Here is a 26,140-nt window from a genome sequence, read left to right as displayed (position 1 = left end):
GTCAGTATACAGTACTTGTCAGGACATCACAGACAAGTACAGCATAATATAATAAATCCCAATATTAAGGGTAAGTCATACAAGTTTATAAAACTTTTCCTCATTATTATGGAGATATATGCAGCGAGGTACTCCAAAATCTAATCTGATCATCTATGTGACAGGAAACTTTTCTATTCACGAACAACATATCATGAGAGCAGCAGGACATGGCCACATTAAAAATAGATTTAATGAAACCAGCACTTTATGAAGAGACATTTATTAGATCAGTAGAATACATCACCACCATCACCATCATCATGCCAAAAAGCAGCAGCAGCAGCAGCAGCAGCACTTCATTTCCTCACTTTCATTGTATGTCCATGACAGATGCAGTGAGGCGCCCCTTCCTCTTTACAGTGATGGTCTTATCTTGTACCCCATCTCTACTGAAAGTTCCACAACTCCACTGTTCCACTCATCTTGCCTAAATTCGCTTTCTCTAGCTGGCCGGCTCCAGCTGTTTCTCATCATCCTCCATCGTGGCTTTCAAAAGCAGACGAGGTTTGCACACACTCAGACAAGGTCATCTGACATACTGATGTGTTGCAATGCTCAGCCGACATTGTTCAATGTTGGTCATTGTTGTTAACTGGTCTGTGGACATTTAAATCCACAGTGAGATCATGTTTAGATCTTGTTTATCTTTTTATTAATACCTACTTCAGGAATTATCAATTATTCAGTTTAGAGTCCTAACAGAAATAGTATATACATCTTTGAAATAGTTAATATTGTGTACTGTATAAGCGAACAACAGAATAACGGTGACAACACCAGCATATCATTGCTATAGCAAAACAGGAACACTACGATAGTATTCACATGCACTAGTACACAGCGTCATATCTGTCAAACATAGACCATAATATTTATATTTACATAATGTTCACAGCTACATTCCAGGTTTGCGTTTGTGTGTGTGCATTGTACAATAAATGATTGTTATAATCAGAAATAAGAGGATTTTTTATGTTACATGCATTGAAATGAAGTTTTTACACTGCACTGCCTGTGGAGAATATGATATGAGGCAATAAATGTGGAAAAAATGTACAGTATGGATACCTGGTCACCTGGCCAGTGCATTTGATATGTGATGCATGAAATATTGACCGATATTATTGAGTAACCTCCAGTCTTACTACAGTATTTGTTGTAATACAGTCATATTAAAAGCTCTGTGATGTTATTTGAATTAGTCAAACCAAATTATAAAATGCAAGAAAAATAAGACTGCACATTGAAAAACATCTTCACAATGTACACAACTATATATCAATAAATACATATGTAGTGGAAACAAAGTGTATACAAATTAAATGAACATGGAAGAACTCAGTGTGGCATTTCGTGCACTGAGATGATGCAGTTGGCAGACATCCCTGTAAAGTGACAGTTTAACAACGGATGATATTGGAAGGAATCTGATGATTTAACAAAAAAAAAAAAAAAAAAAAGATAAACAAAATAGAATTTAAACCTGACTTTGTTTGGGAAGCTTATGTAAGGCGTAGACACACAGACACATAGTTTCCCTGTTTACAAATGCTTTTGAAACGCTTTTTCTTAAATAAATTTCTATCTGGGAAAACAACATAAAGCAACAAGACAACTGAAAGTCATTCCCTTTCGTATGAGGAGACGTAATAGAATACAGTATTTACACATTTTAGCTACATAATTATATTTGTTGACAAATGGTGACTGTTGCTCCCAGTTTCTTGCAGTGCTTGGGCATTTTTCTTCCTCGTGTTGACTGGTTTAACCATTTATAATACCAAAAATGACCAAATATCCCATCCTGTGCTTTCCATGAACTTCAATTATTTTGTGCTTGTAATTCCACTGGAAGTCCATTTACTCTGCACACTGTTTTTAGTAGACTCCCATCTCTTCTTTCATATTTGTGAAGTAGAAAAGAAATTATCAGGTATTTTTAGGTATCTACTTTAGTTTCACACTGATAAAGACACCTAACTAGCATGCCATGAGACAATGCCTTGGACACAGCCATCTCAACATGGAGGCAGTCATGTCTATAGGGTGGGTATATGTAAGCAGCTCTTGTTCTGTTTGACACTGTCCCTCTGCAGTGTTCAGGCCACAGAGGCCAGCTGAGATAATATGCTCCAATGGTCTGGCATGATACAACATCCTGGTTCCTGCAGTCCTCTGTACTCGTGTATTGTAAACATGGCTGCCCACGCACAGAATGCACCAGCTGGCAGATCAGGGTAATATTACCTTTTTCCAGTTTAACTTTTCTTTCCATTCTTTATGGAAGAAGTCTGTATCTCAGTATGACGGAGAAAGGTGGGTAAGTTAATCAGGATTACAGAATGAGAACTGGGTGTGGATTCGGGTTTGGGTGTTAAAAGTCAAGGTTTATAGGTCACACACTGCGGGGGGCCCTCTCTAGTTCATGGGTCCTGCGGTTGCGTCCCTTCTGCCTCTCTTGCAGGTGTTTCCACTTGGCTGCCAGCCCTTGAGCATGCATGTGGGTGTGAGGGTTCACCGCAGCCTTCTGCTGCTGCTGCTGGTGGTGCTGCTGGTGCATTTGTACTTGCTGCACCAGGTGAGCTTTCTGCCTCCTGTGCTTCCTCTCCCTTTTCCAAACCTGCTCACAGAACTCGTCCACGCTGTTCAGAGTTGGATGATTGACCAAAGACAGGAAGTCTCTGTACCACAGCTTTTGATTGGGAGTTTCTTGAGGTGGGGAACGGTCTTGAGCAGCGGCACTGGCTGCGGCCTCTTCATCGCGATGTAGCAGATCCTCCAGGCGGTCGGTGTCAATGACCTCTAAGGTCACCTTCAGAAGTGTCTGCATGAAGCCATGCTCCACCGCCTGGCACAGATAGATCCCAGAATCCTTCTTGTTAAGTGTGCGAATCAGGAGGCCCTGGTCTGTGCGGATGAAACGGTCTTCTGATTTAATCTAGAGAATGAGGAAATTAGACGTGATAGAGACAGAGTGAAGGACACAGAGCGAGAGATGGTAAATCTTCATTATAAAGTTCCAGATATCCATTTATGTGCTCTGCAGACAGATTATATCTGAATCTATTTCAGCAAAATAGACAAAGAGTGTGCTGAGGTAGTGCCAACCTCTTGTTTGCGGTCATCAGTAGAGTGCTGATACTGCCAATATGTCATGGCTCTCTGGGATTTCGGACTGCACTCAAGAAAAGTGCTGCTGTTTTCCACACCGTACACAGATTTATCCAGGAGAGTCGTCTGCCCACTTAGTTCATCTAGATAAAAAAATAATCAAGAATACATTAGTAGTCACACAAGTTTGTAAAAGTGAATTATTTTCTAGCTTGTCGCAGCTATTACAGTTGGTGGTAACAGCATAATGTGACTTATTTTACAGGCAAAAAATTGAAGACAGCTTTACAGCCAGCTTTTGAGATTTTCTGCATAAAACGCTTTTCTCTGGCTGAAATGTAAAAAAAAACTTTAGGACCTGGTTTTGGTTTTACTGCATTTTACATTATTTTCTCCCATTTTCCTGTCTCTTTTTTTATCACACTCAGTCATGTGCAGATGAGGCAGCTCCCACCACAGAGACAGTCATTAGAGGAAATAGACTGTAGCTAAATCTGTGTTTTATGCAGTCAAGTTCATGCAAAGCTATACAGTCCAAGCCCTTTAGCATTGTAAGGTCAGTGTTCCTCTTATTCATCTCCTAAATCCTGTTGTAAATTTAACAGTTCAGACTCTAGTCAAGTCTGCTCCAGTATGTTGTTGCTCCCTCTTTTTCCCATAACACTTTTTTTTCTCTAATTATTTTCTTTATAGAGTGCTATGTTTGGCATCTGGAATATCTAAATTGTGTTGGTACTTACTGAGTGGGTACCGACAGGTAACCATATTTTTTCTGTGTTCTTCCTCCTCAAATCAGCAGCATTCAATAACATTTTTTTTTTCTTTTCAGTTAAATGAAAGAAATGTATAATCAAGAGAATGAGAGCAGTATGAGTCCTAAGACCACTAACAGGGCAGTAGAGTGGAGGGCTTGGCGACAGAGAGGAGACTTGGAGGAATCCTGACCATGTTAATTATAAGCTTCACATGGACCGACTCTAATCTTCACACCACCAGAAAGACACATAAAACGCAGAGACACAGCACCACACACATTCATCCGCTTCAGGAAAGGCCAGCAGCAGCTTTGGGACCATTTTTATGTTCAAATAAGACATAAATTCTCAAAGCAAAAGCTCTCTGTGTGATGCAGTTGGAAAATTGACAAGCTCAAATTGTTATTTGCTTCAATATATCATTTGCAAATTATATGTTATTAGTCAGGGTAATAATGTCGGATCTAAAACCAGCATATATATAAAAAAAAGTTTTAATACACATTTTGCCTTGATTATATGCAGTTTGTAAAATACATTTGTCTTATTTATGTACCATGGTGTTGCAGATCTGAGCACTGTGTGAGTGGGTCTCCATTCCTGATATCCTGTCTCCTTGTTCTCCTGCAAAAACACAAACATAAACACCTTCATGAGTCAGCAGACACACTGGTTTCTTTGTGTGTGAGTGAGAAAGAATATGTGTATTCAGGGAGTTTGTGTGTGTAGGTGTGTGTGTGTGAATGTGGTTTGGATGTGCAGCAATAGCGGAGGCCAACACAAATAGATAAACTAACGGCAGGCAGCCCATAGTATCGTAGTAGAGCTTTAATTATAGGGTGAATATGACAGAGGAATTCAAACCCAATCAATCTTTTCAGCCTGTCATCGGTCTGGGTTGCAGATGCAGAAGAGATGGGGTTTCAAGTACGGTGTCAAACATAAGCTTGAGGATATTTTCTGTAAACAATAATTGAAGAAACTATGGAGACACCATAGCAAACTGAAAACTTCTCCCCCTCAGCTTCCCATTGTTCCAACCCAGCACTGGTATGTTGATAATTCGAGGTGAGAGTTTCCTCTGGCTTTCTTATTTTTGAATGTTGGACTCTGGAGTCCAACTAACAGCGAGAACAGGATACTGTGCAGCTAACATTCAAATCAATAAGCCCCATGGAGCTGTGAGTGGGAGGCTGCACACAGAGCACACATGCATGAACACATACAGATCAGTCCACTACTACAACCACATTTCCACCGAACATCTGACACCCACCTCACCCCTGGTTCACCCAGACAGCCTCCAGACATCACTATCATTGGTTTTAATTTACAGTAAACAAATTAGGCAGGTTATATTTCGACGTTTTTCGTAGAAACACGATGCCTTTACCTTTAGGGGTTTTTGGCAAATATACAAAGCCTGCACTTGAAGTGTGCCCTGTCTCCAGCCCCCTGAATCGTCTGACTGCATATGTCCTCAATATGTATGTAAAAACACTTCTATCTATGTTAAACAAAAGTTAAGTATGTTTAAATCCAAAGCAGGTTGCCCTTATGCAGAGCACAAATATACCAGATGAAAACACACATCACATCCTAAGTGTGGTGCTTACAGCATGTTTCCGTTCAAGAGTGTATTGATTTATCCAAAGCATGCAATCAAATTCAGCCTGACACAATAGCACAATGCAACAGAATACAATAACATGCAAGGTATCATACTGCATTTTATTGTAGTGTAGGCAAACTTCAGAATAGGTCAATATTTTGAAGCGCTGATGAGTTGCTGTGTATAACGTGTCGAGCAGTAAAACACAATGGCAGGAGTATGAACATGGAGTTTGTATTCAGTACCTCTTAGCCATTGGAAAGTATCTGGAGCACTCGGTGCCATCCCATGCACAGTAAGGGTCCCTCGCCAGGCAGCATTCAGCACAGGCCTTCCCATAAACCTCACACCGATGCAAAGGCATCTGGGAAACACCAATGTCTGAGCCCAGATACAGTTGTTGCTGTGCAGGTCAAAGAGAGAGAGACTCGATTTTCAATATCAGATATCTTATGAGCTACAATTCAGGTTTTGGGTGATGTGCTGTGAGTAATGCACCTATGTTTGGCTTAGCTTAGGTTTCACAGTGAAACAACAATAAAAGTGAGGAATGTGGACAGACCATCCTGCTACGGGTGCTTAGCACCCTCCTACCTGTCAATTAGCTGACTTGTTTTGTCTGTCCCTGCCACTTAAGTTGACGAGCTAACTGACGCTGAAAAGCCAACAATTGAGATCTTTGTGTGATAAAGCGTTTCATCACAAATGTTTTAAATGTGCAGACAAGTGCGTCTTTGTTCTGTGCAGTAAGGTGTGCCATCTACAGGAAAAGCTTTCACTCTCTAACAGACAGGTTTCTCAGACGCACACATGCAAAAACAGTAGTTACTTTTTTCATTATGATCCATATCTCTATATGTTTCTCCTTATGTTTCTCCCAAGGAGGCAGAATTATCTTGATAAAAGCTTGACATCTCCTCTGTGGCTACAGTGCCTTGTTCTGCAATAGTTCCCTTTTACATGCCTTAAAAACTATAATCAATACCTGTTTAGTTGAAAGCTCCATTGCTGTTATGGCTGTTGGCTCCTGTAAGAAATAACAAAATCACAGTAGATCAGATTGATTTGAAAAACTCTTTAACCTGGACAAGTAACATAGGTGAAAAGAGAATAACCTACTCTGAAAACAGTCATTTCTTCCAATAGGACTTCCTCCAAGTCATGCCAGGAGCCTCGGGGGATGGACACCACTTTCAATATCGTCCCCATGTCTGGCACATGATGAATGCAAAATGTCTTGAGTTAATATTTATTATACTGTATATCCTTATCATCTATTTCAATCAGTTAATAATTTACGTAACAGTGTTGCAGTTTACAGTATACAGTATGCATACCTGTGCCAATGAACATGACATCATACTGGCCATCCTCTGCCTCTACTTTATCCACCACTATCTGGGTGAACTGGTAGTCCACATCTGTTTTGACTATGATTGGTCGATTGTTAATGGGGTAGACAGGGTTGAACATGGCTGGGTGGCTTCTGGCAAAGGTAACCACTTCGTCAGGAAGGTCCTTGGTTGTATCAAATCCTCCAAATGTCTTACTTGGGCACTACAGAGATAAAAATTACACTTACATTAATGCACATGAATGCATGAATGAGAATTGACTTTCAAGCGCAGATCACAACACAAAGTACACTGTACTCACTGTGCCAGGACGTGGGTAGGGAACACGTCCCTGGAAGGGCACCCACTGGTAGTTGGGTCCATCTCTATGAGCGTAGGGACCCAGGAACACTCTCCTAATGTCTGTCATGCTGTACATACACACAGCTGAACCTTTGAAGATGTTGCTAATGGGAAGAAATAATGAGTCTAATAAGAAAAGGGCATGTTCTTTTTTTAAAATCTGGGTCATGCAATCAGCGGTTGTGACCAAAAGTATTTTGATGTCATCCACAGTACCTGGAAGTAGTAAATACTGCATAGATGATTGGGCTCTTGGGATCCTTTGTGCTCATGAGAAAAACATCCTCTGAAAGTGAAGACACAATATATTACAGACACATTCTCCACTGAAAGGGCCACATTTCATCTGCAGGACACAACGTGTGAACTCGTTTTATTATGGCGCAGGAGCAATGACTTACGAAGTTCATCAAAGTGTGTGTCTATTCCATTACTGCCAGGCACTGAGCAGATAAGACGAGCCTTCAAGAAGGTGGTCCACTTATTTACCAGACTCCTGTGACCTCCCAGGTCATTCTGTTGGACAGATCACATGAAGACTTTCAGCAGGGAGGTCCATTTATTTGGAAATTACAATCAGCGTTTTATTTTCCACAATAACTTTCCACCCCTTCCTTTAGCATGTAATAATATATCATAGTATTCTTAATCAACTTTCTTTATTTTTTTGTATTTATTTGCAGCTCTATGTTTTGTAAAATAAAAAGAAAATGCATCAGATATATAATGTTAATGGAGGACTTTTATTGCCTAATTTCATGCTGCTGAGCTGAGTATGAATATATATGAATATATGCCTCACTACCCTTTGGCTGAATGAGGTGAGGCATTCTCTTGCTGCTTGGATATAGAGCATGAGAACTGCCGTCCCTATGCCAGAGATGCTGTCATTTTTCCCCTCTTATGTCTTTTAAAGCATACTAAAATCTTATCCTTCATGTTATAAAGCAGATATGGAAAGAAGTGGAAGAAGCCCCTCAAAACTTGGCCATTCAAGAGAACTGGTAATTAAACTTAAACATTATATTAATAAAACTTTGAACTTGCACTTAAGCTTATTAAGGAACATTTAGTGTCTCCAGATTAGAACATATGCAAGCTTTCAACTTCTTTTCAAAGCTGCAGTAGACAGCTTGTAAGGCTGTTAATGGGTCAGATCATGAGGTAATATCTCTAATATAATACAGAGCTTCTATGATAAATCGTGGCATTTGTTGGTCATACTGCATGATGATGCATTTCCTGAAGAAACTTACCATCTGTTTTTAATAGCCCTTGCATTGACAGATTCTTTCCACTAAATAGATGTGAAGCTTACACACAACACACTGACAGCTCATTTTAGAAGATATACTCCAGAAAGCTTATTGAAAACACATTAAGCAGACTATATGACACAAACTTTTCGTTGAAATTTTTGTGTGGGATGTGTTTTCTCCTAATTACTAAACAAGCTTGTCAATCAACCAGACATCCATATTTTTCTCTTTAAAATGCTTTTCCCATGAAGAATAACAGATTTTCAGATGGTGTGATGAAGTACTGTATGTTCCAGCACACACCCTTATGTGTCTGTGCCTCACACCATTGTGTTTGTTTTCGAGAGCATCGCACGCAAACGCAGAGGCACAAAGTGCTGGCTCATAAAAACGTATCCCACTCGGTATTGATTTATGAATTAGAATGCATCCAAATGTGCATAGGCCCAAATTAACGCATATCCTGCATAATGGATGGCTTGTCCTGTGTTGAGCACAGCAGATTCCTGACATTCTGGGCAATCAGGCTGTTATGGCAGAGGCACGATATGCAGTTAAATGGGAGACTGGGACTGGACATTGCTCACTGATCTGCAGTCAGCTGGGTGGATTCCTGCTTAATGAACAAGAATAGGATTTGGAACGTGAAAGCTGATACAAGGACAACGATTTAACATTACCATTCCCTGCAGCTGGAGGGTGTGGCAGACCCAATCAGTGCCAAAGCTTGGCATTATGATAACAGTGGTGCCATTGACAGCGTCTTTGCCTCTCAGGTTCTGGTGACATTTAACATTTCTCTCAGGTTTCTGTCTTTAGGGGCGTTTGTACCACACACAACAAAGCCCACTCTTCTGCAGGCTGAAAATAATCGCAGATAACAGCCCCTGAATCCTGCCATTATGAAAGCCACTCAGACACCCGTCAAGTGTTTTTCCAGATACAGAAGCTATTTCGCATAATGTCTGTGTGAAAGAGCGTGTGTCTTTGTCTCTTTCCTTTTGTGTGTGTCTGAATTTTCCTTTATGGGAGCCAGCTTGTGTGAGCGTGCCTTTGCATGGATATGTGGCTGTGTGCTAATGTGAGTATGCATACTTTGCAGAGCTGTCCAATGCGAGCATGTGTGGCCTTCCCAGCATGCTCTCCATCTATAGCATTCTCTTTGAAGAAGAGGTAGATTTTGTCATCTTCTGGGTTGTCGCTCTCTGGAATCAGATGAACACCCACAAACCTGGGATCTGCAACGCATAGGCACACACATCGAGATAAAGGAAGACATGTGAGTGAGTAATTATGTTCTATCTCACAGTTTTTATTCATTTAGCACTTTAAAAAAAAAAAAAATTACAAAATTCTTCACAGTAAAAGCATTGAGTACAAAATCAACCAGGCAGGAGAGTAATCTCTCATTTTAAGCCCAGTACTGGGAATATCCTAGGTACTGGAAAGCCAACCTCAGATTTGAGGAGACTACACAGCGACAACTGGTAAATGTACTCAGGGGCTACACCATGTAAGCTTGGCTGAATAACAAAAGCTTTATATTGAATTCCAAACTCCACTGGCAGCCAGTGGAGAGAAGCCAACGCTTGAGTAATGTGCTCCTTGCACTTTGTCTTTGTTAGAAGACAGATTGCAATATTTTGAGCAATTTAATGCAGATAAGATTGAGCTCCTAGGCTGAAACATGATTATAATGAATAACAATAGTTGTGATGACACAAAGGCATGTATCAGTGTTCAAAAGATCGAATATGTTTTTTGCTGTGAATGGAAAAATGGGGACAAGAATAAAATGAGACAATGAAATTCTTACTGCGTATAAAGCTTGATTACAGTCTTAGAGACTGCTGCAGGATCATTTGAGTGCCAATAATAAGGGACTTAAGTTTTATTTTCATTTGAATTGAGAAAATGTTCTGGTCCACGCAGTCCTTAAGATTAGTTAGTTAGATTAGTTTGCTGAGACCACTGTGCTTGCCATACGAGTACAGCTGAGTGTTATCTGCATAAAAGTGGGAAGCTATATTAAAGCTACTAATTTAAAGACATGTTGGTAGCATACAGATAAAAAAGAATAGGATGTTAACCAGCCAAGGTTTGCTTTCAAAAACCAAGAAGCCAAAAAGTATTGTATTTTTTAAATAAATCATAAATATGATCAAAGATTTGGTCAAAATTTTCTTTTTTTTTTCTCACCATTTAGCCATCGGGAGTCATGCTGCTCTGTCCTGATTGGATGATGCTTCCCGAGTGTGCGGAAGATGGCAAAGTCTCGCCCCATGAAGTCAGCTGATGTCCCAGCATACAGTTCTCCATCTAACAGTAAGAGGAATAAAGTTTGTTAGTATTACAACACTGGATGAGGAAACAGTCTGGGAAGATTTCCCCCCAGTGCTTCAGGTGCAAAGTCTGAGCAAGTCTGAGGAATTGTACAGGGGCTTAGCAGGACAGGTAGACCTGGTGTCCTGAGAGAACACAGTGATGGACGTGATGAATATCAGGAGTGTGAAATTGACATTAACACAGTAGGCAGGGCTGAGAAGGGACACAAGGGAAGGATGAACGGATGGAGGGACAGATGAGGAGGGACAGGACAGAGGTGTGAGACAGGGGGAGTACATAATAATGCTGGTGAAAGGGGAGAGAGAAAAGGGAGAGGAGATGAGGGGTGATGGGCTGGAAAATGGCCATCTGCTAGGTTAAACGGTGTGATATAACACAATGTGACTGGCAATAATTGGAGGTAGAGACAAAAGACATGCTCGCATAATCCTGCTTTAGTTGCCAGAAATGGGGATTCACTGCAAAGAAAATTCAATTAAGTGTCATCTGCCATGCACACCCAACACTTAAAGGATGTAAATTCAGATTGAAATAGAGTTTACAGTACCGCCAATGAGGGGTTCCCAGTGTGTAAATACAAACTACAGGTCAGATCCACTGGTAATGAATGAGAGGAACGTCCTGTACTGTTATTCACGTTTATTTTACACCCTATATATCTGTTGAAATGAAAGAGCAAGGCAAAGGGTGTTTTCAGGACTCCCTGGTTTTTATATGTCCTAGCTCTAACACACAGAACAGCACAGTATATCCGGTCTTAAACTCACCAATTAGCATGGAGGCAGTGAGCAACTTGGGATCATAGGGACTCTTCCCTCGGCCATTTTCTACGTGAGGCTCGAGTTTGAACAGGCTGTCCTGGACATGAGGAGACAAAAAGTCACAGTAGTTGTAGTGAACTATAAAATGCAGGCATTCACATTATTTTCTGGCACTGAGGATGCAAATTATACAGGCAAAAAGAGCGTGAATATCAATATTCTCTCTGGGGAACTCATTTTGCTCAGCACAGCATGAAATCGGAGTTGGGAGAAAGCTGTAGTATTTTATGAACATGAGCATTTCATAAGACCCCCCCGAAAAAGGTGTGTAAAAATTTAGTCCAAAGCATGACATTTCCAAATATTTCATAGTGAATCACTGCAAAATGAGATGCAAAAGTGCAGCCGTCAGCAAGTTACTTTAATTATGTACCTTAATATACATGATTTTGCTTCAGATAGTTATATAAAGAAGTAATTATGTGACCTTGCCACACAATGGGGTAAACAAAAGGAGAAAACTGTGGGAACTTACTGCAATATTAAACCTTCTTTCCAGGCACTGAGAATGAACACAATAAATCTCATCACTCTCTGTGACTTGGTGACCTTGACACTCGTAGGAAACCCATACAATAAATCACATTTGTAGGTTATGATCTATATGCAGTAGATGGCTCTCAGAGAAATTTCCTGCCTCTAATTGTCTGTAAATAGCCCTCTAATGAATAGGAAACGCACATTTATAAGTCTGACTCAGTGACATTTGGAGGAGAAGAGAGCAATTTCCTTCGCTCATACTCAAGTGAACACACACATACACATACAGCAGTTCCATATTAGAGTGAAGAATTGGAAATCCCACAGACTATGAAACCCTGTGTTTAATTTTCCACCTCATTTTGCTGAATATGACCATTTTTATGTACTTAGCAAATCATTTATTAGACAGCGAATGCACTCGCACCCAACCAGACATGATCCTTCACAACTTTAAATACTTAAACTTTACTACTATATGAAACTTAGAGTAGCTTTTATTTCTTAGCACAAACATGCATTATTGTTTTTAGCAGCAAGTGTTGGCAGTTAAGAAAACGTAATATCCCCTTTACCTCTGGTTTCTTGCCCACCTCCAGGTAAGAGCACACAGGATGGAAGGCTCCTGTCCCACACACATAGAGATGGGTCTGGTTGAATGGCTGCAACACCTTGATGAAATTTGAGCACTCCCTCTGATGGACCACAGACAGAGAACAGTTGAGGAAGGATTTTAAAGCTACTGTTTTCTGTAGAGTCACAGTTGTTGAGATAGCACTGGGACATTGGGGTTAGTTAAAGAAGTGGTGAAACTGCTGGATAAATAGGAAGTTCAGACCTCACTAAGCGCACGTGTCACAGAGGAAAATCCAATACTTAAACAGAGAGATCTGTGACAATAAGGGAGAGCAACGCTTACTTTAATCTACTGTAATTCCCCAGAGAATGGCTTACAAACCCCAGCGCTGTGCTGAGTAATACTTCTGAAAATAATATGATGACCGGACTAATGACATTATCATCCATGACTCTGTATTTTTTTTTCACTTCATGTACATCCTGTACTCCCCGCCCCATATCCACCCCGACACACTTGAGTCTATCTGAACTCTGTGACATCTTTCATCACGCGTTTCACAGGTTTTATGCACATGAGCTGTGTAATGTCCCATGGAATGTTTGTGAAATCCATTCAGGAGGGAATTAGACTGCAGTTTAACTAAAGACGAAGTCAATAAAAGTCAACCATAATAATCCTGTTCTGAGTAAAGCTGGCCAGCGTTAGTTTACTGTCATTCTGTCACTAGAGAATACAGAAGTGATTTTCTTGATTCTGCATTTTGCTAGGCTCTTAATGGCTTTGGAAAACTTGTCTTTTTGGACTGACTGACTGACTGACTGACTGACTGACTGACTGACTGACTGACTGACTGACTGTTTTCTGGACTCGATGTCTTAAATGCTTCGTACTTAGCACTTGAAATATTGCAGATGTAGTTTATTTAATCATTCCCTTGTGTGTGTGACACAACAGGCATCTGTATGGGTTGTGTGCATTGCTCCACTGCCATATGGCACATTTCCCCGTGCTCTGGCAGCACGTGCCTGAGCAGACCTGACCTCAAATAAAACTGAATGTGTCATCACATATTCAGAAAGAAAAAACATGAAAAAAAAAAGAGAATAGCACCACAAATTATGTATGACTAAGTTCATCTGGCTTTATTGGGTCATCAGCAGACAAGCTGATAAGCTTTTGTTGTCATTTAAGCAGCTGTCTTCCCTTGGATTCATATGGCTGGCGTGGCCGGGTTTATCCCAGTAATCAACATTTAAGTATCGCCATGATCTCTTTGCACTGCGGAACCTGTCATACCTCTGAATATCCAGAGACAAGTTGACTCAAACCACACAGGTTTGTCCATCATGTCATACAAATTAGTGAGTCTTTAGTAGTAAAATCCTCAAAGCATCATTAATAGTGTGCAGACATCTTTAAAAAAAATCATACTCACAATTCAATAAGCAAATGTCCTGCATATGGCTCAGATGAGAAAAAGAATTAGACTTAAGGAACTACATGTGCAGCAGGAAGCACAGAAAAAATGGTGACCCTTAACAGCTATTCAGCTTTCCCTTATGCTGCTTGGTCAACAATTTGCTTAAGGATTTTCATATTTGGCATCCACTTTGTGCACATTGGTTTGGTTATGGAATGGCTGCAGCTTTTCCTTTTCTCTTGTGGGTGCACTTTCACACCTTTCACACCCATCCAGCCCTTTCTTTCCTCTCCGCTTCATCTCCAGAAGTGTTTGCTTGCAGTATATCAGGGAGCATCGATGGACTCACTTCCAACTCTTTCCACCTCCCTTTAATTCTCACTCTCCTCCAATTCTATAACAGAAAGACCACCCCTCAGGGCACCTTATTCATCCCTGCCACAATGTTTACAGAAAACACACAAAGGACTTCATGGCGCTTCAACTCAGCCATAGGGGAGGGTAGAAGGGCATGAGAGCTAGCCCTGCTCTGGCCAATGCCCAGGCAGTGAACTGAGGCACTAACAGCATTGCCATGATTTTACATTCCAGCCTATTGCCTTAGGCCTTATTGAAGACAGAATTCGTAACACAGCTCACAGGGAGCAGAGACAACCTCTCAGCATGTTTACACAGTTTCACCACGCCATACAAGCTGCTTTAAAACTACACTCAGCCAGATACAGGGAGATGTGATGCTTGGCTGTCATGCAAGGGTTGAATGAGGTAAAGAGTCTGAAGAAGCCCTGGAGCATTTTTTTTCTTTTGTTTCAGATCCAGTGTTAACTTGAGCTAATTGAATTTAATAAGTAATTATCCAAAACAATTACAGCTTTCGATTACCCAGATGATTAGGTGTTTGTGTTTTGTTCTCAAATAATTACTACAGAGCACAGGATGAGAATAATGCTCTTCATTAAGTTGTTTCTTAGGTAGTTTAGGGAAAACTTTAACTTGACTAGTTAAACTGATGCAGTTTAAGTCCTAATAAGCAGCCACAGTAATCTACTCTGATTGGGTGACACCAAATCCTTTAAGTCAAATTAAATTAATCTAGTATTTCCACTTCAAATACTGCAAACTATTCTGTCTGAAAGGATCAGTTTTAAAGCAAACCAATGAAGGCCGTGTCCAGTTTTAATGTGCTCCCTGAGGTTAGTCTGAGAATACCTGAAAAGATTTGGACTTATGAACACGCAGAAATGTCAGAGCACAAAGGGAGAAACACGGAAAATTACAGTTTAATAAGATGGGAACACTAATGCCTGTGATCCTTGGATATATGACAGCAGTCATTATTCATGCAGTACTGTTATACCAGTGGGTCTGGCAGAAAGCACAGTGATTTCCCGGACCACACTCTATTAAGTGGAGTGTCCAGAGGCTTGATAAGTGATTAAGGTCAAATGATGGTCTCAATCTTGGCTTTGAGATTATGATGAGACCTATGGTGACCTTGCTGGTGTGTTGTCCACATGATGGATTGTCTATGTCAACACGCTGGTATAAACAACAAGTTGAAAAAAAAAAAATTATCTAGGATTAAAATGACATATATATGGAGCACACATTCCATTTAATCCCAGTGCAGCTACTACTGAGGTTTACTTCTAGACCTGCAGAGTTGCACATCTTTCATAGTACATGAGAACTAAGACATTTTCCAAACATCTGTGGGAGTGGAGGGGCAAACTGCTGACACCCACTTGCAAAATGGATGGTTTTAGCTCTTACCGAGAGATCTTTTCCTGCCCACTTGCATTCATCTCTTCTGGTGGGTGAAGCTGGCCAGGGGATCTGCAAACAGAAACACAGTTTCTGTGCATGTTAGAGAAGAATCACCCTCCCTCCTAAAATCAATTTTACAGAGTGAGTCTATACAGCTACAGCTTGTGTGCACGCATGTGTGTATGTGAGGGTTGTAGAGGTCACGATGCGATTTGTTATCCACTTTGTTTCAGTTTACTCCATTATTCATCCAGGTGAGCAGAGAGCAGCTAACATGTCTGGCACAGCGTGTGATCGTGTGCGACAGCCCTGATCTGAAATATTCATGAGGCACTTTTCTGTAGAAACAGAAAAGAAAGCCTCAAGATACCTGAGCCCCTGACTGGCACTCTGGATGGAGATGCACACTGAAGGAGATATTAAGTCGGTCAGCAACGCAAACAGACGTACACTGGTGATAAATGGTTACTGCAACTGCATGTAACCGCCAGAAAGACTGACTGAAAATCAAACATGGCTTTCACCTGTGCATAGTCTCTGCTGACGTTGAGGAGGTTAAAAGAGAAGATGTGGTCCTTGGCTCCCACCACGAGTCTCCCTTTCTCCTCGTCCAACAGGAAGGTGTGGTAAGCCGAACTGTTGGCCAGGCCTTCGAACGTCACAAGGTTGTTGGACTCCAACATGTCTGCAAAGAAGAATGGAAAGAAAAACGATGATCAGCATAATATGATAATCACTTTGTGAAAATCACAGTAACTGTGGGCACCATGAAAGTTGAAGAAAAATCCACCAGGTCGAGATGTCTTTCAATTATTCTATTAAATTTCCAGAGGCTGAAAGACGTAGCCTTAGTTTTAGAAAGCTTTCAACATTTCCAACCACCTAGATTTTCTGCGACCACAGGTTCACCTCTCTATTCACTAGTCTGCCTGCTCAGTTGTAATGTTCCACATACGCTGACAGTTTGAGGATCACTGCTTTATGCCACGAGGGTAGACTGAATACATTAGAAAATGTTTGGCTATGTCCCTAATAGACTTGCCCGTTTCTTTTCTTTTGTCAAAGCCTCCCTCACTGCTTTTTATGTGTTGTTTATTATTGTGTAGATGTTGTGTTGTTGTTGTAAAAGCTTCCATTCCCTTAACAAATGATCTCAGGACTAACAGTTTTGCCAAGCAAGGCAATTGACAGATAGTGAAAACCACTGCCAAGCCAAATTGGACTGGGCAGGTAATACCAGCACTGGGAGCCAGTGATCAAACTGTCTGCATGGGGATGTGACCTTGACCAGAGCAGCCAAGCAGAACTTGGTACACTCACAGTGGAAAACTGGGAGGAATATGTAATGTCATGTGACTCTGCTAATATTTCATAGTTCAAACTGCTGGATTACTCTAAACCACATCAGCAATTAGGACACGTTACTATGGGCTACAGCTCACGTTTTGCAGTGTAATGCGATGGTCTGCCAAGCCTGGCAAAGAAGCGACATTTGCTTTCACAGTGGAAAGCCAAACTTGTCACAAACAGACTTTGAGGATCTCATTACCGTAACGACCTCTAAAGGTGGCATTATGGCTATGGCATTATCACACCTTTTTTGTAACATGTGCACACACACAAACACATTCACGCTCTGTCCTTCTCACATTTTGTTCTCACCTGCCAAGTCTAACCACCCTACGACCCCCTCCCATTGACCACCCACACAAAAGGGTGGAGAGTTATGGAGCAGAGGAAAACTGGTTGCTTTGGTGCTCTCTCTCTCTCTCTCTCTCTGTCTCTTTCTCTCTCAGTCGTTCTCAGGGAGTAAATAACAAAAATGTTCATGAATGTTTTAGTGAGGAAAATGCCCCCCCTCCCCAATGAAGTGTGTCAGAACCCGAGAGAATGAGGACACAAGCTGGAGCAACGCTAGGATAGAAGAAAAGAAAACTGGAGAAGAGAGGGCATCACACTGAATGCTTTTACTCATTCATAAACTCGCAAATTTGAATAATTTCCAAGTTAAAACGTAGGTCATGAAAGCTGTCCAACAAAACTTTGGCAGCTGTAATGTGAGCAAGAAAAATGTTTTTTTTTTTTTTTTTTTTTTTTTTTTTAATTAATTAATTTAATATCCAGTTGCAGGCCAATTTTGTCTCTTGTAATGACAGGAGATTGCAGAGAAAAAGCTAAATGAGAAATAATTGAAGTAGACTCACTATCTACAATTCACCTTTTATAATAGCATCAAAACAAAATGAAAAATCACTGGTGGACATAATAAAAGAAACATATTATGGAAATACATACAAATACAATTCAAATACATATCAAATCAATATTTTAATATTTACAATCATAATGTAATTCACTTCGGGCTTTGGGGAGCTGAGTTTAAAAGTACACTCTTTATGGAGCCTGAAGGCTGGTAACAATAGCCATTAACAGAAGTGAAGAATAGAAAGAAGTAATAAATGGGAAGAAAACTAAGCTGGATTTGAAAAAGGAAAAATGTTAGAAGGTGAGAAGACACAGCTGTGGAGGAGAAAGGGAAAAAAATAGAGAACCTCTTGGCTCTGGTTACAAACTTCCTCGTCTTCATGTAACATTTTGGCTCTGGCATTCAGTCAAACACAAACCTTATTTTTTCACATAAATGTATTCATGCACATGAACATGGACACATGCACACTAACTGTACACACAGGATGGTAATGTACAATGGGTTGACATCCTGTCTTAACTGCCCTTCCCAAGGTGATTTAGCTGGTTTCATGTGCCTCAGCACTGATGGCCAGAGATTTAGTCACCTAAATATAATGGCACAGTGTGACAGGCTCTCCACTCCAAAGTCTTCTGAGAAATTGACATCTAATCATGCCTCACTGAGTCCATGAGGATTTGAAAGTGTTCTTGAAGTCATAAAGAACAGATCTAGTCTGTAACCACTCAGATGCATAAATAATGGGACTGGTTCCACACCGAAATGCTGGTAAGACATACAACTGCAACTCAAGCCAAAGTAGTTTTATGAATACCTAACATGATTTCAATTACGATTTCATCATAGCCTCTAATATCAGCTTGTGTAAAGTGTCTCCATGTGTCTGTAACTCTTGCTTGATTTGCCACAGTGTTGGTATATTAGTAATTTAATTTCATAAAGGGATTGTTGAGCTGCACATAACACAGCCACTGTCTTCAGAATGGAAAGAAGCTCAAGGTCATAAAAAGTTGCAGTAACAGTATTGCTCAGCCCAATCCAAAGATGTGTCCTAGATTTATGTTCCTGTGTAGCCTTGGTGATCAATCATTAGTGGATCCACTGTAAGCCCTTCACTGACAGCACAATAACTCCCACCTGCTACCTCTGACCCTCTTTCACCTGCACAAAGGCTGCATTTGTGTGTGGGAGGGAAAGAAGAAGACAGAGCGCAGCCATCCTCCACAAATAATATTTTTACTTTTGTTGCACAGAACTAGGAAATACTTCTGTTTTTGCATATTGTAGCAAATTCCTTCCTACTACTTGACGCCCAGCAGGGTAATTATACACACACTGACAGAAAAAATGCACATTGGTGAGTCACCTGGAAAAGCAAAATGGAAAGAGCCCTCCTGGTCTTTAAAATAAAGCAGCAACAACACAAACAGTGTCTGTCTAATTTGTATATGATCTGTTTATCTAAAGGAAACAAGTAATTGCCCACAGAATGACACGCTTGTTTGATAAACAGCAATGTGTTGAGGAGGATAACTGCACAGACATGATGACTGCACTTCACTTCTCCTCAAACCACATCCCACCATCACCACATCCACCCACCACACACACATACACACGTCTCTGGTTTGTGGAAACTGTCTATGGGAGTAGTGTCCATGGCAACAGACCATTCAACAGAGACTACTGCTAAGTTATTAAAAGCTATTCATCCAGAGATAGATACTCTATGGGTATTGTGTGTGGATCTGTGCGTATGTTTATGGAGCATCATGTGATGTGTGTTAGAAACAGGATGTTTCCAAGCTACACCAGGGCTAACAGCCTATACATGTCTGAACTGGTGTCCCCTCTGGTTAAATATACAATGGGCTGACACCGTGCGCATGGATAAAGCAACATTTTTCTCCTGTAGAACCTGGAACTTCAAACCAAAAAAACAAGTTTTCTGCAAAGCAGTGTTGACACACTGCAAGCTCTGTGACTAATTATTAACAGGAATAATATTGTTTGATATTGTGCCTCATGGAACATGCATTAAAAGAGGCACAGACACTCTCACGTAGACAAACAAACAGGCGGGCAGAGTCGGAGACATAAAGACAGGTGGATAGGCAAATATATGAGCTGTAACAGGTGTCAGCTGCTGCCCTGCCATATTTTACAAATTTTCTCTTTTCCCCGTTAACTGTTGAAAGAGGCCTGTCAGAAATCCAGCAAATGTCATTTTTCAACAGTTGTTTTTTTTTTTGCTTACTTTCTCTTTCATGCCTCTTCATTTATTTTAGGAAAAAGACACTTTTACCAACTGCCTTTCTGTCTATTTCAATCCCTCTTTCTGCCTTACCACTACTATATTCTGTAACAATGAATCTGTGATTGAAGGACAGAGAGAGCAAAATGGAAAGTGAGAGAGAAAGCGATAGAGAGAGAAATAAGGGGGCAGATGGAATGGATGCAAAGAATCAACAGTCCCATGTGAGACTGATAAAAATAAACTCTTTTAGCCTACATTCTCTACGTCTTTCTCTCTGTTCGACTGGAGGGCACGGGGAGTGTTATCTAAGTGCCTCCTAAGAAAAAGCAGAAACACATCTTAACAATAACCCATGTGTGGCCGCACTGTATGTGGGAACACCGTTGTTTGGCCCTGGTTCAGTAGCTTCACTGATGCTCGCCGTTCTCATGACTGAGTGTGTGATTGCACACTGGCAAAACACAAAGTATCACTGCGTCGCTTAAAGTGTATTCAGTCTCTGATTCATCCGTGCCTGAGGGAAAACAGCACAAAGCTCAAGTAATTTGTTCAGTGTCAAGCTGAATTAGTTGCATATTTACAACAGGGCAATGATTCAATATAGGCATGTATTGTCACCTCTGTTATTGTTTTACAATTTATTTGTAGTTGGAATTAATAATTCCATATTAAATGTAGTTATAGCCCAGTTTTTGTTGAGTTTTGTCTGATGTAATGTATCATGTGGAAGAAAGTTCACTGCATTTTCGATCATTTTAAATGTGATTTTGCATATATTTGCCATATTGTGATTTGTACTGATATTGGCAAATGGTCTTGCTGATATTATTATTGGCTTCAACCATATTGTCCAGTCGTACATCACACTATGCTTGTTTGTTAGCCGATATGCACTGGAGATTATGTAAGTAGACGTACTCAGTGGATAAGTGAATTCATTCTTCAGAAATTCGTACTTTGCAGCCAGTAGAGATGGTGACTACGTCAAATGACTACAAAGATTCCTCTTAGAGCTCCTGCAGAAAGACGTCAAACAAAAACTAAACACTGCACAACAGATCCTGAACACGCCTGCAGTTGGAGAGGAATTGATGATTCAAAAGCGGAGAAAGCCTCCAGGGTGCACAGGATACCTTCTCAAGGCCATTCAGGGCCAGCCGGAGTTTATACTGTGCACATCACAAGAAACCCAACTCCTCTCCAAAGATTCTTAACGTGCTTATGGATTAAAAGAGTTTAAGAGAACTTCTCCATTCTCCAACGGTGATTAAAAGTCAATCCAAACCACAATGAAAACAAGAATAACACAAAAACAAAAACAGCTGAACATACAAGAAGAATTTTGTGAGCAAAACCAAGAAGTTCAGACTGTAGTTTCAGTTTTCTTGGCTCCACTTGGTATTCAAGAGTAGGAATTTAGCGGGGCTGCTGTGACTGTATTTGCCCGTATGTGTGTGGATATGTGTGTGAGCTTGTGTGCAAGCCCTTGGCTCTGCTCAGGAAAGGGGTGGACAGGTCGAAGAGAAGGAGCACTTTTGGCAGTACACCCACCTCCTATAAAACTAAAGTACCCTCTCTTGCCTTCCCCGGACAGTAAACAACGTGTGTTCTACTTCTTGTGGCTCATAAACTTGCAAACCATATGGATCTCTGTTTACTCCCTAGTGCATGCATTTCCCCTGGGGTGTGAATCAATCTCATATCAGTTTATGTTGAAGTACAACATATGTGATACGACTATTTATGGTGCTGTGGTGCATTGTAACTCTACGGCCTCCTGCTACATCATCATCACCCAGTCACTTAGTTGTTGATACAGTTGGACCTTAGCTCGTGTTTAGGTAGCCATGGGGTACCATTGTTATCTTTCCCCCTACTCCACTGCCCTTCTGGCCTCGGCCCCGCCTTTCAAAGATTTCAAAGAAGGGAGGTTTGGGATGTGTGTGTGGGTGTGTATGTGTGCTGGTTGGTCAGAGAAGTCAATATGTAATGCTTGAGAGACCCTAATGGTGTTCACTGAGGATCATGCTGTGGTGGAGCAGGCTGCTGCTCAGGGTCACGCTTTCAAGATAAACACCTCCCCACTGTGTTCATAGGAGTGAAGTCTTCAGTCGAGTCAAAAACATGTGGAAGCGTGTGGACGTCTGCACCAAGACAGACACATTCATTTGGACACACACGGATTTCCCCTGTATTCCCAGTGACCTGTAGGGGTCAGAGTTCCTTCACCTCACAGTCCCATGCACCACAGATGAGACCTTCCTTGCTCGGGACAGAGCAACTTCTCAGGCTCTCTAAGCAAGTACTATTCTGTAATTCACCACATTGAATCATCTGATTCCTTCCTCTCCATGAGTAAATCTGAGTCTGCCTCACCTATCACAGGGGTAATAAATAATTTATATGATGATATAAATGATTCATAATGCAGTAATCCTGTGTCACTTGCCTAATGGGACTTACAGTGGAAAATGTTTGATGAAATTCTACAGTATTGTATGAATAATATTTCTACCACATTGCAGGCATGAAAATGATACCTCCCCACTGTCATCTGGCTAGAACTCCTCGGCCGGGGATGATCCCAAACATTGTCCCTACCAGCCTAAATGTGAATGAGATCTAATGGAATTATTGAATGTAGAGCTCTCAGTCAAATAACCAAGCCAGCCAAGCTGCTACCTGAAGGCCTGACATCTAATAGAGATATCACTGCATGGGCGTGTTTCACCAAACTGACAGCATGTTGTTTTAAATGACTGATACGCTCACAGTTATCATTAGCTATCTACAGATGGCCATGTATTTATGTATGTGTGCACGCACATGCGTGCGTGTATGTGTGTGTGTGTGTGTGTGTGTGTGTGTGTGTGTGTGTGTGTGTGTGTGTGTGTGTGTGTGTGTGTATGTGCATGCTTGTGTGTATAATTATGGATCTCCCAGTGCTGAGCGAGAAGCATTTCTCTTTGGGAAAGCCATCTGCTGAAACAGACCTGCACCATTCATCCTGAGTATAATTACCACGCAGGAAAAAACGGAGCGGAAAAATGACATCCAGGAAAAAAAAAAAAAGAAAGACAGGGAGAGGGGGATAAATGACGCTCAACTGCCAGGGAGTCCATGTCTGGCACCACTTTTCATTGCAAAACTGACAACAGCAGTTGATCAAAACAGGGACAGGGAGACAGGAAGAGAGACGGCATCAGAGACAGACGTCTGTAATAAACACTTAGACATGAGCGCTTCCTCTGATTTGGCAAGTGAAGTTACTTTCCTGAATTCCACTAAACTGCCCTCTTCTTGGCATGAGGGTGAATCATATATTATTAATTCCTATTTATTAGCCCCAGCTGATTGTTTTGCTGAACCAGTTTAGTGCCATCTATTTTTTAACACTTCCACTATGTTTCCATGAGAACGACACCTTTTTGGCTTTTTCAGCTATACTGAATGTAACAGAACACAGATACTATATTTGGAAGAGTTATCTGCTTGGCTGAATGAACATTAAATGGGAACTTGGCTTTGGAGACATGCAGATGATCACGCACATCACACGTCACACACCCAGAGCATACACCTGATAAGCCATAAAGCTCAACAAGCCTTGTAAAAAATCAGCCTCTTTCAGCTGTGTTTACTTTGTATTTTTACAGGTGCCTCACAGGGATATGTAAGATATCACAGCTACTACAACTTCTGTAGAAACTGCTTTACTAGTAGTCACTTCATCGGAACAGTACACCATATGTAGTTTAGGGATCTACAAAATCAGGAGGCAAGGCTCTAGAACATACATAAGCTCAGACAAAATAGTGAAGTACTGAATCAGTAAGAGATTTATCATTTATAACAGACAATACAAATGCAAGCAACTCACCTTTATAGGAGAGTTTTAGTCGGGGGACATTGTTCTTGGTCTGTTGGGCTCTGCTGCCCTCCATCCTGAGCAGAACCACCCCACACAGCAGCATAATGCTGCCCCAGAAAGAGCCCATGGTCCTGGGGCAATAGATGCCAGCAAGATCCTTTAAATACACACCTCCAGTGCTCTCAGTCTCAGATCTGGTGTGGTAGAAGAAATGCTGGTAGAAGAAATGTTCCTGCCGTCCAGTGATTATGAATAAATGCTGGCGGGTCAGTCCAGACTGGTTCTCAGCAGGTCTCGTCCCCTGCCAAATCAAAAACCCTTTCCTGTTCCAGGGGTCAAAAGCCAAAATTAGAGTCCAACTCCAGGGAACACAGAACCTGCAAAGCAGAGTCGGGGGTTATGGGTCAATGTCACTGCAAAGTGAGCGTCCGACAACAGTAAGTCTAAAGTTAACTTAACCAAACTAAGCACAAGTAAGATATCTTAACCATACTAAACGCTGGCAAGAGTGAGAGGGTCTGGGTACGACTGCCATAGCTTTCTGTCTTTGTGCCTAAGCAGCATGAAGCTCTGTCTAAGCAGCCATCCACGTTACCGCTGCGTCTCCACCTTTAGCTAGAGAGAGAAAAACAGGTCCAGTTTGTTTCAGCTGTTAATCCAGTCTGCTTTGTAAGCACAATCTGCACTGACTCACTTGCGCTCCTACTTTCTATCTATCCCTCTCGCTCTCTCTACTTAACACTGCTCTGGACTAGTTCAGCCCCACTCAGCGCAGCTCTGCCCAGTCCCCACAGCACAAGGCACACAGTGCAACTGAGAACAGCTGAGGCAGACAGCACAGTCAGAGTGTAAGAGAGAGAGAGAGAGAGAGAGAGAGAGAGAGAGAGAGAGAGAGAGAGAGAGAGAGAGAGAGAGAGAGAGAGAGGGAAGGATTAGAAAAGAAGAGAGTGCACTGTAGGTGGGAGAGAGGGTGAGAGAGAGCAGAGAAAGCATGAGAGAAAAGAAATCAGTGAAAGGAAAAGTAGTAGGAGTAGGGAAGGTTAGGGCAAGGCGAGAGGTTAGAAAGAGTATGAAAACAAGAAAACACAGCAGAACATGAAAGCAAAGCATTCCGAGGAAACTCTTAGTTAAAGAAAAAAAAAAAAAAAAAAAATTATAATATATATATATATATATATATATATATATAGAGAGAGAGAGAGAGAGAGAGAGAGAGAGAGACTTTTTCAGAATAGATGAGACTCTAAAATGTAATCCACTATTTTTTTTTTATTAGATTTTGCAACTTTTAAAAACAGAGTATCACTCAACAGAGTTCTTGTCCTCAATGAATTTGAATCAAATCAATTTATTGATTACCACATTTGCCATTTTCTGTGTTTAGATTTACCTTTAAGATCACATTCTTCGTCTTCCCCCATACTTCATTGTGGACAAGATGGCATTTTTTAATACATTGTTACTGTTTTTATGCATTATACAGGTATAAGGATTAGCTGCAGGAAATACTTTTTAAGACCTACATAATACTGAAAGGAATCAATTTCATAAGGAGCTATCTATAATCCCAGACAACCAACTGTATCATAAATTAAGTTATACATAATTTATGTTCTCACTTGTGCTCAAATGTGCTCTTAAATTGCAAAGGAGTTTGTTATGTGGCTAAAAGTCCACTGCTTTGAGTTTACAGTTATCTAATGTATCAGGACAGAATATCAAATCTAGAATATCAAAATTCCACTCTAAATTAGATCTAGTTTCTCCCTGCTGAGTGAATAAGCAGACACTGAGACTGCAGAGACTTTACCAACTGCATGCTACATAACTGGCTCCTTCACAATGTAAAACATCAGCAATTTAGTTTACCTGAGTCTGATGGATTAGCAGAGAAGCAGTGTTGTGTCTCATGA

General features: G+C 40.9%; 1 protein-coding gene across 1 annotated transcript; it reads right to left on the bottom strand.

Annotated features, from left to right (window-relative positions):
• Positions 1–243: 243 nt before the first annotated feature.
• sema3ab (sema domain, immunoglobulin domain (Ig), short basic domain, secreted, (semaphorin) 3Ab) lies at positions 244–25,042 on the bottom strand. The gene is made up of 17 exons (XM_070973222.1): positions 24,237–25,042; positions 16,415–16,575; positions 15,897–15,959; positions 12,699–12,818; positions 11,590–11,680; positions 10,676–10,795; positions 9,572–9,714; positions 7,619–7,733; positions 7,434–7,503; positions 7,177–7,321; positions 6,858–7,077; positions 6,640–6,731; positions 6,506–6,547; positions 5,766–5,923; positions 4,465–4,532; positions 3,151–3,296; positions 244–2,980 (listed from the first exon to the last, which is right to left on the bottom strand). Exons 1-17 carry the CDS (start codon positions 24,352–24,354, stop codon positions 2,438–2,440), a joined length of 2,415 nt encoding a protein of 804 aa, XP_070829323.1. The 5' UTR covers positions 24,355–25,042; the 3' UTR covers positions 244–2,437.
• Positions 25,043–26,140: the final 1,098 nt, after the last annotated feature.

The sequence above is a fragment of the Chaetodon trifascialis genome, chromosome 10, assembly GCF_039877785.1.
Source record: "Chaetodon trifascialis isolate fChaTrf1 chromosome 10, fChaTrf1.hap1, whole genome shotgun sequence".
Taxonomy (NCBI): domain Eukaryota; kingdom Metazoa; phylum Chordata; class Actinopteri; order Chaetodontiformes; family Chaetodontidae; genus Chaetodon; species Chaetodon trifascialis.
The sequence above is the reverse complement of the archived record's forward strand: the minus strand, read 5'-3'. Positions and strand labels throughout refer to the sequence as shown.